General features: G+C 39.2%; 2 protein-coding genes across 2 annotated transcripts; one reads left to right on the plus strand and one right to left on the minus strand.

Annotated features, from left to right (window-relative positions):
• The first annotated feature begins 4,167 nt into the window (after positions 1-4,167).
• On the plus strand, positions 4,168-6,132 carry LOC102709286 (putative UDP-rhamnose:rhamnosyltransferase 1). Its single transcript, XM_040525221.1, has 2 exons — positions 4,168-4,711; positions 4,797-6,132. Exons 1-2 carry the CDS (start codon positions 4,286-4,288, stop codon positions 5,784-5,786), a joined length of 1,416 nt encoding a protein of 471 aa, XP_040381155.1. The 5' UTR covers positions 4,168-4,285; the 3' UTR covers positions 5,787-6,132.
• A 4,544-nt stretch (positions 6,133-10,676) lies between these two features.
• On the minus strand, positions 10,677-14,579 carry LOC102709004 (reticulon-like protein B2). The gene is made up of 5 exons (XM_006656064.3): positions 14,212-14,579; positions 11,677-11,857; positions 11,453-11,594; positions 11,287-11,356; positions 10,677-11,195 (listed from the first exon to the last, which is right to left on the minus strand). Exons 1-5 carry the CDS (start codon positions 14,435-14,437, stop codon positions 11,026-11,028), a joined length of 789 nt encoding a protein of 262 aa, XP_006656127.1. The 5' UTR covers positions 14,438-14,579; the 3' UTR covers positions 10,677-11,025.
• Positions 14,580-14,806: the final 227 nt, after the last annotated feature.

The following is a 14,806-nucleotide window of genomic DNA, read 5'->3' on the forward strand; positions in this document are numbered from 1 at the left end:
TGTGCGTGCATTCCACGCACGCTTTAGTGCGCAGTTGATAATCTTATTGCTGTTCCATGAAACCCAGGACGACGTACGACATTTTGGCAATTCGCGTTCAATAAACGATGGAGACATGCCATCGATCGGTCCCTCACAATCTGTTGACAAATCATTCAATAAAACAAAAATGAGATAAGAATACAAGCTATTTAGGTACATGTAACATTTCTTCTATCGAGAAAATCCGCTCCTACAATATATTTTGTCAAAGTAGTTTTAGCTCTATATCTACTGCTTAAAAAACGAAGTTGTTGAATAGTCCCACATTGGTTGTAGAGAGGCAAAAGACCTACAATATAAATAGGGGAGTCCCTCACCTTAATGGCTAGCTTTCGGGTGGGAAAGATCCTTTACGATCCTACAATTGGTATCAGAGCCTGGCTAGTTTAACATCTCTGACCCGATGAACACAATATGTGAAGTCCTGATAGACCATAGGGTGTCTGTATTGGTTGAATAGTTTCACATTGGTTATGGAGGGACAAAGAACTAGTATATAAATGAGGGAGCCCCTTGCCCCTGTGTCTCAATCTTCCAAGAAAACCATAAAACAACCTAAATGTTATTGAAAAAAAATTACTAGACTGCTTGTTTTATGATCCTAAACTCCTAGCCCTTTCCTGTGATATATGAACACACATAAAACAGCTAATAGCTAGTCTAACTTAACATATGCACATAGAGTTACAAAAGCAGGAGAGAGCCAGTAGCAATACTCCGATCCTTGCAACTTCACAACGTTAAAAATACATATAGGCGAGAAAAGGTAATTCTTTAGAATTTCCGAGTTAAACTTTCATTAGGCGGAGATTATGTATTTTTTGTACGAGCAAAATGTGCTACATTCACATCATCAATAATTCTATTGTTTACATCATTAGATAGCATCAGAAAATCATATACCATTCTATCGTTCATTCTTCATCAACAAAAGGATATAATTTGGTTGTGTTCTTTTGGATCATATTATTCCTTGACTTCTACCCATATGCTTTATAAAAGTTCATATATCTCACCTTTACAAAGTATATTTTTAATTTTATCGTAGTTAATTTTATTATTTATAGCATCAAATAGCTATAAAAAATCAGATAATTCTTTTGGTCGTTCATCTTTCATCAATAAAAATAACACTATTACACTACCAAATTTTGATGAAAGATTTTTCTAATTTTGTGATGACTATTAATCAGCATGAATGATGAAATAATTTTTACAAAGTTAATAATCGAATTTATAAATATAAGAGGATAAACTTTCATATGAAAAATTAATAAAAAGGAAATATTGTTTAGTCGTTTAGAGAGCGGAAAAGATGTTGGCAAATATGGAAGGAATAAAAACGTAAGAATAATCCAGAACGCAACCATCGTCCATCCATCGATGGCCACGTGATGGATTGAAATGCCGACGAGATTTGCTCTTTTTATTGTACGAGTCGACCAGACTAAGGCTGCTTTTAGCTGAGATATGTAACATCTACGTGTACAATCGTATTAAACGTAGTTTAGTTGTAAAATAAATTTCAGATTTTATTTGGAAACTGCGAGACGAATTTTTTGAGTCTAATTAATCCATCATTAGCAAATGTTGGTTATTGTAGCACTTATAGTTAATCATGTACTAATTAAGCTTAAAAGATTCGTCTCACAATTTCCTCCATAACTGTGTAATTATTTTTAATGTTCATCTATATTTAATGTTTTATTTAGATGTTAAAATATTCGACGTGATGTTTAGAGAAAAAATTTTTGGGAACTAAACAGGGCTTAAATAAATGTCTAGCACCTCATGTTGGCCCGTACAACGCATCGCTGAACCAATAATAAACCATCTGTTCCCCACCGCGGTTAGCCCAAACTATTCCATCCGTGACGTCTCTTACTCCGGCTACCACCGCCCCATTTCACAGTTTCAACAGTTAAATTTAAATTTTAAAACTGGATTTAAAATTTTATTTTGTTTTGATCATAATTTATTTTATAATATTTAAGTTTCTATGACGCATATATAAAAGTTTACCTATAAATTATTTTTCGTTTAGAAAAACACAACTTTTTTTCTCACGGTTAGTTCTCAACGACATCATATCGAATCTTTGAACATCTAAATAAATCATTAAATATAAAAAATATTAAACTAATTACACAGTTATGGAGAAATTATGAGATGAATATTTTAAGTCTAATTAGTACATGATTAGTCATAAAGTACTAAAGCGACCAATGTGTGCTAAAGATGGATTAATTAGACTCAAAAGATTCATCTTACAGTTACCAGATAAAATCTAAAATTTCTTTTGTAATTAGACTATGTTTAATGTTTTAAATACGTGACCGTACGCATTGATGTGATTTCTCACCCAAAAAAATTTTGGTAACTCAACGGGGCCTTAGAAAAGGGACCCAATAGGAGCCTCTCTTTCAAAAGGGATTATGTATCTCAACCAGATAGTTATAATTGTTATAATTGTTTTAAAAATATAATTTTATATCTTAATATATGATATATTATCCTATATACATGCATCTTCGAACACGATGCTCAGGTAGATATTTGTTTTTTTTCAGCACGAATGTGTTATGTTTGATCTTATATATTTATTTATGTAGTGAATAATCTATATCGATAATATTTTAAAAAAAACATAATTATTTAGAAAGTAGGTAAGAAATAAGAGGATGTCTCCCATCTCATTTCTTCCATCGAGGATTAAAAAAGTTTCCCGTGTGCCCACTCTGGTTTTGTCGTCTACGAGGTGACAATTTTTTGCAGAGTCCAGACCAACGTGCTGATAAGAAGAGAGGAAAAAGGCCTCGTCTACATACATAGCATGTTTGAGGTGTTTTTCTTTTGTAGGAGTAAATATTTCATTTCGCATTTGGTTGTATTGCACATATTATCGTTAGATTGTACCGATTTTGTAAATGAATGACCGGGTGTCGTAGTCACGTCCTAAAAGCTTTTCTACTCCCGCCGTACCACAATATATATTTGCATTTTTGCACAGTTTATGTTTAATTTTTTATTGTGCAACTTATTTCAAAAAATTATGATTAGTATTTTATTTGTTATTAGATGATAAAATATAAATAGTATTTTGTGTGTGATTATTTTTTTAAGTTTTTTATAATTTTCTAAATAAGATGAATGGTTAAATGTTGAACACGAAAATTCATAAATGTAATTATATTGGGACGAAGGTAGTATTATAGATCAAATAGGTAATGCACTAGTTCTTTATTGGCAAATATTAGTATACTTTTCCACTTACAGTGTCATATCCTTTTACAGTTATAGACTAACGTTTGTATCTGTAACTCTTGTGTAACTGTTGTGCTCTCTTCGTTCTAAAATATATATATATATAGCTATCTGTTATTAAATATATCATAAGCTATTACAGCAAATATGTATTAGCAAAATATACGAATTACCATTCTACACTATTGAATGAGTACAAATTATTCTCTTAACAAAAAATCAGACATTTTTCGGCCTTAATTGACCGTTGGTTTTGGTGACAGTCACACTTACTAATCCAAGTCAAAACCAGCCTCAAAGCTGCTCGAGGGTTCTCGGTTCAACATTGCCAATTGAGATTATAAAAATATAATTCGTAATCATCCAATATAGTTTAGTGATGTAACTTTGACTTTTGTTATAGATAAAAGGTCTTTCATAGCATTAGATCTTCTTTGATTTAAAGGAAATTCATAGAAATTTTAGAGGATTTCATTACTATAGAAATTTTTTCTACAAAGTCCTTTAAATCAAAGGAATGAACCTTATGAAATCCTTTAAAATTTCTATGAAATGTCTCTTTCCATACAAGTTTTAGAGAAAATTTAACAAGAGGATGAATCTCATAGAAAAATCATATAAGTCTTTATCTCTCCTCAAAATCTTGTGTTTTTCATGTGGTCCAATCAAACGATCATTTCTATTTTTTTTTCTATGTTTTACATCATCTATTTTACAATTACATTTCTATCATAATTCTATGTTTTTCCTATTCATTCGTTTTTTCATTCCTTTCATGGCCATAATGTCCTTCTAATCAATTAATATTTTGGAAGGTAGTACGAGTAGTTCGTATGATTATGTAGATTTGAATGGGAATGAGCAACGAACGAAGCCACTAGACGATTGATTGGCTTGCTCCTACAAGACTTTGAAGGCCAACCTGTGCAAGCTACTTCAAATTGGCAAGTACGCCCAGCTCCGTTGGTCCAAGTTCGCCATGGACGCCGGGCCGCCCTCATCCTCGCCGCCGCGGCTGCACCTTGTGATCTTCCCGTGGCTCGCGTTCGGCCACCTGCTCCCGTACCTGGAGCTCGCGGAGCGCGTGGCGTCGCGCGGCCACCGCGTGTCCTTCGTCTCCACGCCGCGCAACATCGCACGCCTCCCGCCGGTGAGCCCCGCCGCGGCGCCGCGCGTCGACCTCGTCGCGTTGCCGCTCCCGCGCGTCGACGGCCTCCCCGACGGCACCGAGTGCACCAACGACGTCTCCCCCGACAACTTTCAGCTCCTCTGGAAGGCCTTCGACGGCCTCGCCGAGCCGTTCGCCGGGTTCCTGGCCGCCGCCGACGAGGCCGGCAAGAGGCCCGATTGGATCATCGCCGACACCTTCAACCACTGGGCACCCCTCGTCGCCCTCCAGCACAAGGTGCGAACGGATTAGCTTCTCAGTTTTGCTTGCGTACATCAATCCCTAGCCGTCTCTCTGAGCCCCTCGATCTGCTGTGTGCTAGCTGCCATGCGCGATGCTCTTGCCAAGCGCCTCGAGCATGGTTGACTGGACGTTCCGGTCCTCGGACTTGCCTTCTGCTTCCATGTCCGAGCTAGGCGCACCAGAGGAACGACGGGACGGCGTGCCTAGGTACGAGTGGGAGCAGAAGGCAAGGCTTTACAGCCGCCATGGCGCGTCGGGTATGTCCGTCGCCGAGCGCTGCACCTTGACGATGGAGAGGTGCACGCTTGCGGCCATTCGGAGCTGCCCCGAGTGGGAGCCTGAGGCGTTACGGCGGGTGGCGGCGGGCCTGAGCAAGCCGCTTGTCCCCCTCGGCCTTGTGCCGCCGTCGGCCGACGGAGGCCGGCGCCTCGCCGCCGCCGGCGAGGAGGAGCACCCCACCCTGCGGTGGCTGGACGCCCAGCTGCGGGACTCCGTGGTGTACGTCGCGCTGGGGAGCGAGGTGCCGCTGCGCGTGGGGCTGGTGCACGAGCTGGCTCTCGGGCTGGAGCTCGCCGGGACACGCTTCCTCTGGGCCCTGAGGAAGCCCCGCGGCGTCGACGACGCGGCCGTCCTTCCCCTGGGGTTCGAGGAGCGCGCGCGCGCGCGCGGCCGTGGGGTCGTCGCCATGGGATGGGTGCCCCAGGTCGCCATCCTGGCGCACGCCGCCGTGGGCGCCTTCCTGACGCACTGCGGGCGCAACTCGCTCGTGGAGGGCCTCCTGTTCGGGAACCCACTCGTCATGCTGCCCATCTTCGGGGACCAAGGCCCGAACGCGCGGCTCATGGAGAGGAGGAAGGTAGGGGTGCAGGTGAGGAGGGACGACGAGGACGGGTCGTTCGACCGCCATGGCGTCGCCGACGCGGTCCGGGCCGTCATGGTGGACGAGGACTCTAGGAGGGTGTTCGTAGCAAACGCCCTCGAGATGCAAAAGATTGTGACCGATAAGGAGCTCCACGACAGGTACATCGACGAGTTCTTACACAAAGCAACTTCCTACGTCGACCGGTAATGGCAACTGCACTCCACTACGGGAACAGATTAGATAGGATGGAGGATAAATAATTCCACATCATACTAGGTGTAAAATAAATCTCTTCTTAATCTCCTTAAATCCTTCTATGATAGAGATTAACCGAACAAAACCTACAATAAATAATATCCTCTGTGGTACTTACTGATGCAATAGGTGTCAGTGATACGTGGATTATATTTAATCTGAGTTCATATGTTAACGATACATACTGTATGCACAGTTGAGCAGAGATCTCATCTGCCGGTACTGTCACTAAGACGTAGTACTATGTTTACTGGGAATTTGTCTCCTTCAATATAATAATGTGCTGTGTTTTATATAATGCCTGTACTTGTTGATACAGAACAGAACAAGGTTTACACTTTCCTTCTCTACAAAAATTCATACTGTTATATGCCTGACTGGAATAGCGTCTGTACATACGTACGATTGAATGACGTCGACGACAAGAGAGGAATGATTGATAATTACATTTTGAAAAAAAAATAAAATCAAGTATGCAGTAGAAATCTACTATTATTATAAAAAACGAATAGTGATGTCGCCTCTGTCAGTAGAATCGATCAGCTAGAAAGAAGTTGAGTCATAGGGCCAGATCGAAAAAAATTTCGCGTTCATGCGTCCCTTCGACTCTTTAGATACATGTTTCGACTCTTTAGATACATGTATAAAACATTAAATATAGTTAAAGAATAACTAATTGCATAGTTTAAAAAGAAACTTACGAGATGAACCTTTTGAGCCTAACTCGTTCACGATTAGCTATAACTGCTACAGTAACTCACATGTGCTAACGGCGGATTAATTAGACTTTAAAAAATCGTCTCATGGTCTTCTGACACCCTATATTATTAATTTTTCAATTAGTCACCGAAATAGCCTTCCGACACTCGATCAAATATCCGATGTGACATCCATCCTAAAAAATTTCGCGACCTAAACAAGCCCTTAGCTGTCCAAAATTTATAAGCAGCGCTAATAAGATCACTTGATTAGAGCAATGAGCCTTCAGGGACCAATAACAATGATTTTGCAGGTTTCTTTACCCTTTAGTTACATACTAGTTAGAACATTATAGAAATGCTTCATTGACTAATCTTCATTTTAAGATTATTCATAGCTGGACATAAGGTCTCTCTGTTATCTTGAATTCGAGCTTGAATTTTTCCAACATGAAAAATGAACAATTCTAAATATAGAGATCAAAATATATGGAAACAGTTTTATTATTTTATTTTATATTTTTGGAAACTGTCGTAAAATTTTCTAATTCATGAATTCGACTATTTAGTATCAACTTCAATGCAACATTGAAAAAATTAGAAAAACTAAATTTTAGAAACTTCATATCTATCCAAATATGTGTAGCAGATGTTGAAAATATTTTATTTTATATTTTTGGAAAGCATTAAAAAAATTTCTTATTCATGTATTCAACTATTTAGTATCAACTTCAATACAACATTGAAGAAATTTGAAAAACTAAATATTAGAAACTTCACATCTATCCAATTTGTGTAGCGGATGTTGAAAACATTAGTGATGTCAATTTAGATATTTTCATTTAATTATAATACCAATTTAATTATGCGGGATACATGTACTAGGGGTATCAGTGATCTATACATATAAGTATAAGTACATGGGTACCGAATAGGAGTATGGTTATGTCTGGATTACATATCGACCACACCGGACCCAATCGTATCCAACGGGATATATCTTAATCTTACTAGAGTAAGATTCTATCTTATATATAAGCCCTAACCCCCACTATATAAAGGGGTATGGAGCATCCCACAGGGAGAGACGAATACACATATTCATACGTCATCAAATACAATCCGTATCAAGACTAAGGTATTATCTCGCCAGTCGAGAGCCTAAACCTAGGTAAATCTTTGTCTTTATCATAACCATCAACTTGTACGCCTTTCAGTAACTCTATAGTTTATTGCCAACCTAGATCGTGGACATATTATAATTTTAAAAAGTGATCAATTTTTTTTTTTACTTTAGAAAAGTGTTTTTATTTGATTGGTCGATTTTGTATGAACTACTTGGCACCTTGATCTAGTATGTTGTGATGCAAATATATCATAACATAAATATATAACATAAATTTGAATCTAGATTCAGCTAAAAGCATATAAAATATACTCCCTCCATTTCATAATGTAAGATGTTTGACTTTTTCTTACAATGTTTGGCCACTCATCTTATTCAAAAAATTATGAAAATATTATTTATTTTGCTTGTGACTTACTATATTATCAAAATAACTTTAACCACGGCTTGTCATTTTTTATATTTATACTAAATTTTTGAATAAGACGAACGGTCAAACGTTGCAACCAAAAAAGTCAAACATCTTATATTAGAAAACGAAGATAGTATCAAATATATCGTGAGGACTTCTGTATACATAATATTCTTCCTATATGTCTCACTTAAACTTTGCTCAGAACTCTACTGCTCCTTACGTTCTTCTCACTCATATTTTCTTCGGAATGTCTTTTCTTTTCGTTGAATTGTCATCATGTATAATAACAAGGATCTTTATGTTTGCTCTTGATGTGGCTATAGAAAATGTGACATAAAGTTGATCATGAGAAAATATATTAATCCTAGTATTTAATATTTTATTTTGTATATGAGAGGTAACCTCTACCCCATTCCATCCCTTCAACCAAAGAAAAAACATATCCAACTATCCTATTTCATCCCTCACAACAAATAAAAAACAGGGTTTAACCTATCCATCCAATTAAACAGAAAAATAAAACCAACTCATCCAAACCAAATCACCTTGTCTACGAATCAAACGCATCCTAACGCTGGCTGACGAGGTTGGAGTCGTTCGTCGCTCCATCCTTGCAGGTTGGAGACCATCCTCTTAATTACTAGCACTGCTGCTCGCGCAACAATTAGTGAGAAAAAAATGCTTCACATGCAGCAGCTAGCGTCAATATGATCACTAGCTACCGGAGTCAACCCGTTGTAGAAGCTCTAGATAATGAGCCAATTGTCCAAATAAACCGTGGCGAGGAAAAACCAGGATGTATGTATTCATGGAGCTTCTTACACGCTTCTGGAATTGACTCATTTGTCGCCTACCGGAAACTTGAAATCCTCCGTCGCAGGGCGTTGGTTTTGCCTACCGGGAACAGGTCCGGACTAACACAATGGCCCCGTTTTGTTTGGGAAATAAAAATTTTTTGTTGTCATGTCGAACGCTTGATCAGATGTCGAAAGGGGTTTTTGGACACGAACGAAATTTTTGGTTTTGCATACCGGGAAAAATTTAGCGAGAAACAAGACGGGTCGGGACTAACACAATGCCGCACCTTATTTAACCGCATCCACAAACAAAGTCAAAACGCATGTCTAAAGGGTCTACATTTTCATCAAACTTTAGTAGTAAAAGAATGTTCTCTATATATAGATTAGTTTATATACATAAAAAGAATCTCCTAATGCACATCTGTTTCACATCTAGGCACATACACACACACAACCGCAGATTTTTTAGTCCATCACATTCACGCATTTACAATCCATGTGACTGTATTAATACTTTTGAAAGATGTTTTATTTGCTCGCAGTTCCCGTTTAATACCCGATAAAGCAAATCTTGGTTTTCGCTAGGCACATACACACACACACACACATATATATATATATATATATATATATATATATATATATATATATATATATATATATATATATATATATATATATATATATATATATATATATATATATATATATATATATATATATATATATATATATATATATATATATATATATATATATATATATAGACTAACAGCTAGCGCTGATAAATTGAATATACACTACATAGACACAAGTCCTAAACTCCTAATCCTAGCAAAGAATTGGACTATTCAAGCATATGCTAGGCGGTTCATCAAATTTCATGGTAAGATTTGGTATTTTGGTCGTCGATCAATAGGCCTGAAGACCACACAGTTGGTGGCCGTGCATCGCCACTTTGGTGTCGCCGAGGCGCGCCCTTAGTTTCTCGAAAGTTTTCAGAGTCAACACGGCAACGACGCCGGCAACACTCCCTCAGTTTCTCAAAAGTTAGGCTCTATTTAGTTTTCAAAAACTTTTCCTAAAAACATCCAATCGAATTTTTGAACATCTAAATAAAGCATTAAATATATATAAACATTAAAACTAATTACATAATTATGTGGAAAATCGTGAGACGGATTAATTAGACTCAAAAGATTCGTCTCGCGATTTCTAGGCAGAATATGAAATTTATTTTATAAGTAGACTATGTTTAATACTTCGAATGTATTACTGTACGTGTTCATGACCTGTCTTCCAAAAAATTTTAGGAACTAAACACAGCCTTAGCTACGCAAGGCAGGTTGCAGGGGCTTAGGATAATATAGCTTAGGCCTTGTAAAAGAGTCACGTCGAACATTTGACCGGATTTCGGAAGAGGTTTTCGAACATGAATAAAAAAACAAATTTTAGAGACAAAAACCACGAGACGAATCTCTTGAGTCTAATTAATCCGTCATTAGCACATGTTGGTTACTGTAGCACGTATGGGCCTAGGTGGGCCTGGAGCGGAGGGCAGCCCATCACTATCCCAACCCAAGCAGGGCCACCCCACCTCCGGCCCCATCTCTTGCCCTAGCGTCATCTCAGATGAATTCAGTTGCAACTTCGCTCCAACCAGGACACCGTAGTGAGATATCAAGAACGGCATACCCTGCAATTGGGATAACTAAACGTGCTTTTAGCTATAGAAAAACACAACTTTTCGCAAGCGTGTCCATAAAAATCCAAAATTTGAAAGCGAACGGGGTCTTAAGTACAAGAATCCACTAAACCCATTCTTGCAATTCAGATAAACATAGCAGGCAGCACACGCATCATGAACAAGGGTTTATCATGTTTTATCACAGATATCTACAGGCAGCTGCAGTAGTAGTAGTAGAAAAGCGGCATTCAGGCACATTTAGGAGTTTGGATACAGGCTTCAAGATAGAATGAACAAGAACTGGCACCACGGAAGCAAACAGCAGAAAAGCCAGCAACAAACCATCAAGCAGAGAGAACATTAGCTGTTATCAGTAGAGTCTGCGACGCAGTTGGCTACATGGAGAACCCACAAACCGGACAACGACACAGCCCTGCCGAATCGAGTCTCGTCGCGCAGCTTATTCTAGTTCTGCTTCTTGGGTTTCGAAGGGCCCCTGGGTATCTTGCTCAAAACCTTGGCATCCAACACCTCATAGTGCTTGCAGGCCTCGGAGTGAGCCCTTCCAGCAAAGTGATCCACCTTGTCCTGGTACTTGTCGTACAAGATCGGCACAGTGTGTAGCATGAGGACAGCTGATCGCAGTATCAAATTGATCAGTCAGACAGCTTAGGAGATCACAGTTTCATATAAGCTTTTAACGATAACAAGTTCAAAGAACATTACCAACATATATCAAGGTCAGGAAGTCACAGCAGCTTCCCACTTCTGACAGAACCCAGAGCGCAACAATCACCTAGAAAGCACAAGAATAAGTATCAAACAATCTGCAAAGCAATAAACACAGTAGGAAAACCAAGAATAGGCTTCAGCTTCCAGGACAGAAACATACACCAAGAAATTTCTTTAGGTCATGCCCCAACGCGATCTCCCGAAACAGGTGAAGTGCTCTGTTTATGTCATTGCGTAATGCTCGTGATACATTCACAGCGACATCTTCAGGTATCTGTACTACGGGGATATCTGGTGGACTCCTGAAACGGGAACACCAAATGTAAACAACATGGAGGCAATGCCAAACAGAATGTATGGAAATCGTCATGCATCATAACTAACTTCTTGATAAATGTAGTAGCTTTTGACCACAGGAACAAGATGGCCAGGGCACCAATCATCACATGAGACAGCAGAGTCAATAGATGGTAATCAAGCACTTCAAACAAGATCCATATGACAGTTGCGCCACCAATCACTACAGCGGATGTCTTCTTGTCTTTCCATAATAGTACATCAGCAGCTGTGCACCAAAAACACACAAGAAAACATAGATTAGGAATAATGTTGTGCATTTATGACATGAGGATTTCATCTACATTGTTGCATCCTAGTATCCTCTCTACACACATCACAGGTACAGACGAAAAAGAAATACCACGCCACACACATCAACTGTCCTTTACAAAAATGAGCTAAACAAGTGTTTCCAATGAAGTAGAACAACCAACTCTCTGCATAACTTGTAAGAAATGATGTTAAAACGAGATACACAGAAACAGATTTGAGTTTGCAGCTGCTGCTGAACTTAAGACATCTACATAGAATTAACCAGCAACAACAACAACCTAAGTTTATTATAGAAGTCCCTGATTCTATTGGAAGAAAAATTGGGTAAAATAATAAATTAGGTGAATTATGAATTAAGAAAATAAGAATAAGTAAACCACAAAAAAGAATTTTTTTTCAAATAACAATTAGCACTCCTTCATACACAATAACTCGACTCTTTGTTAATTTGAAGCATGAATATATCATTGCCTCATTTGGGAACATCAGTTCCAGCCATCCCTTGTACTGAATACAATCCAGATAGAAGTGATGAATCCAGGATTCATACCCTCTATGATGAGGCAGAATTTTTCTGACATGTTTACATTTTATGAAGTTATGTAGAAATATTAATGTTTTTAAGGTTTTCCTACTAAAACTTAGTCTGGTCAATCCGCCCAGTCGCACACACCCAAACATAAAAGCAACCAACTTCATTACAAAATCCACAACCACAAGTCTACCATAAAGCAAAAATTTAAAACCTTTAATCTTGTAAGCTTGCATATAAAACATTGTGGATTACATTTGGATCTTCTCATGCATTCCAAAACACGTGTCTGAATTTTGCTTGAATGGCACTTTTTAATTATCCACTTACTCCATCCATATGTTCTAAACATTAAGGAGTATTCTTTTTCTAATTGTACCAACAATATAGCATGCCAACAGATAAGTGCGTAAAAGATCAATCAAAATTCCAAGTTTATGTGTCATCATATTTTTCCCTTTGTAACAACAAACACCATGCAACAAATTCAACATGTGCCACACTACTGATGAAATGTGTACATTTTAGGTATTATTGCTCATCACTTTCAATGATGGCACAGCAACCCTCTACCAAACTATGGAACCCCTGAACTTGAGCACCACACTTTTTTTTCCATCTCAAGATCAAAGGAATACAGTGCATTATTTAAAAAAAGGTGGGATAACACCCTGCTAAATTATAAAGCGTTGTGTATACATAAGTATTAGAATGGTGAAATAATGTAGTAACTCCATGGATTTACGTGTGGTGCAGTCAAAAAGAACCAAATACTTGATGTGTGGACAGACTGTTATGTAAAGCTGGTGCTGCATCTTATGAGAATCACCTGCAAGATTCATTAGAATCTTTGGTGGTAGTACAGCATCCATAGGCACACTATAAAATGATGTTGATTACAACAAAGATGGTTGCCTTTCTTTTTCATGCTTACCATCATCATTAAATCTAATTGGTCAACCCCGAAACCATCTCGATTTGAACATTTTCCATTTTCCGGGTAATAGGTAGCTTGCCATCGGGGAAAAAAGCAGCTAGCTATTTTCCTTTTAATGAGAATGTGTTACAATAATTTATTAATTTTAAGCCAAGCATAAGCTCCATTCTCCTTAAACGAATTTCTTCATTAGGAGGTTCCACAAATGATGCCTACCAAATAAATAAAATTGACAGGGTCTTCGTCACTACGACAGGAACCATTCACTTCATTCGCCGTGAAAAGTAACAAAGAAATAATCTCCACTTGCCCATTAATTCGATCAGATGTTAGATCTATGAGAGTAAGGAACTCCGAATTTAACAAACTACAGGTGGTTGCTTTCTTGGGGTAAAAGATGTCTACCAAGCTTGCTATTACAGCATACATGTAAACAACGACGGAGTAAACGTTTTTATCGTTTACGCAATCGGCTGAGAGTAATATAAAAATGGACGGAAACACTGAATAGCCAATTACAACCAAGAAGCCGATATAACTGCAGATACTGGAAGATCTATGTGCTAAGTAACAATTTTGACAGTAATCATGTCATGGAGAAAAGTAACAGACTAAAAAAGCCAAGTAATTCCTCTTGCTGATAACCTGCTGGGAATCACTCTAGCACACAAAACTATTTCTTTAGTACCAATCAATCAAGCAAAGAATAAACTGTACTAGTTATACTAATCGGCTAAAAAGTAGTATCAGTGGAAAAAAGGTCGAAGGAAACTTTCCAAAAAGTAAAAAAAAAAATCCAGGTGATGAACAAAAAAAAAATGAGGAGAAATTTTCTTACTTTTACCGCCCCCAAGAGCCTTATGCACGGAGGTATCCTCCCCAAGCAACCTGAACCCCCGACTCGTCGCCATCGCCGGCGCCGGCGCAGGCTCCGGCGCCGTCACCTTCTCCGCCGGCGAGGCGGGCAGCTGAACCGGCTCGGGCTCGTCCGAGGCACCCTCGGCCGGGACCGCCGGGGTGGGCGGCGGCGGCGCGGGGACGGTCTCCTCCGCCGGATCGGCCATGGGCAGCAAGCAGCAAGCTTGGATGGACGCAGGAGTGGAGCAGGAGGCGTGTAGCTAGAAAAGGCGAGAGCTTTCTCTCCCTCTCTCTCGTAAGGCGCGCGGGCTAGTAGTATGGACTATGGAAGTGTGTGGGGATTTTGCGATTTCGACGCCTCGTTTAGGGAGAAGGAAGGAAAAGGATGGAGATCTCTAGAACACGGCGCCACAGCGAAAGCGACGGGCACCGCACCCCCGTTAACGGCGCCGCGCAGCAAAAGATGGTGACTCTTCGGTGGAGCAGCTGTTACGTGCACCCGCAAGTCGTCGCTATGTTGATTTTCCATGGGAATTTCAGATGCACTACAGGCTAGAGCATCTCCAACGGTATGA

The sequence above is a fragment of the Oryza brachyantha genome, chromosome 6 (assembly GCF_000231095.2).
Source record: "Oryza brachyantha chromosome 6, ObraRS2, whole genome shotgun sequence".
In the NCBI taxonomy this organism is placed as follows: domain Eukaryota; kingdom Viridiplantae; phylum Streptophyta; class Magnoliopsida; order Poales; family Poaceae; genus Oryza; species Oryza brachyantha.

Bases quoted from the DNA above. Each gene is read 5' to 3' on its own strand.
- LOC102709286 (XM_040525221.1), top strand. From the start codon at position 4,286: ATGGACGCCGGGCCGCCCTCATCCTCGCCGCCGCGGCTGCACCTTGTG. The intron at 4,712-4,796 runs GTGCGAACGGAT...GCTGTGTGCTAG, and splicing joins TCGTCGCCCTCCAGCACAAG to CTGCCATGCGCGATGCTCTT.
- LOC102709004 (XM_006656064.3), bottom strand. From the start codon at position 14,437: ATGGCCGATCCGGCGGAGGAGACCGTCCCCGCGCCGCCGCCGCCCACC. The intron at 11,858-14,211 runs GTAAGAAAATTT...TTTGGTGCACAG, and splicing joins GGCTCTTGGGGGCGGTAAAA to CTGCTGATGTACTATTATGG. The intron at 11,196-11,286 runs GTAATGTTCTTT...TACTGCGATCAG, and splicing joins CCTGACCTTGATATATGTTG to CTGTCCTCATGCTACACACT.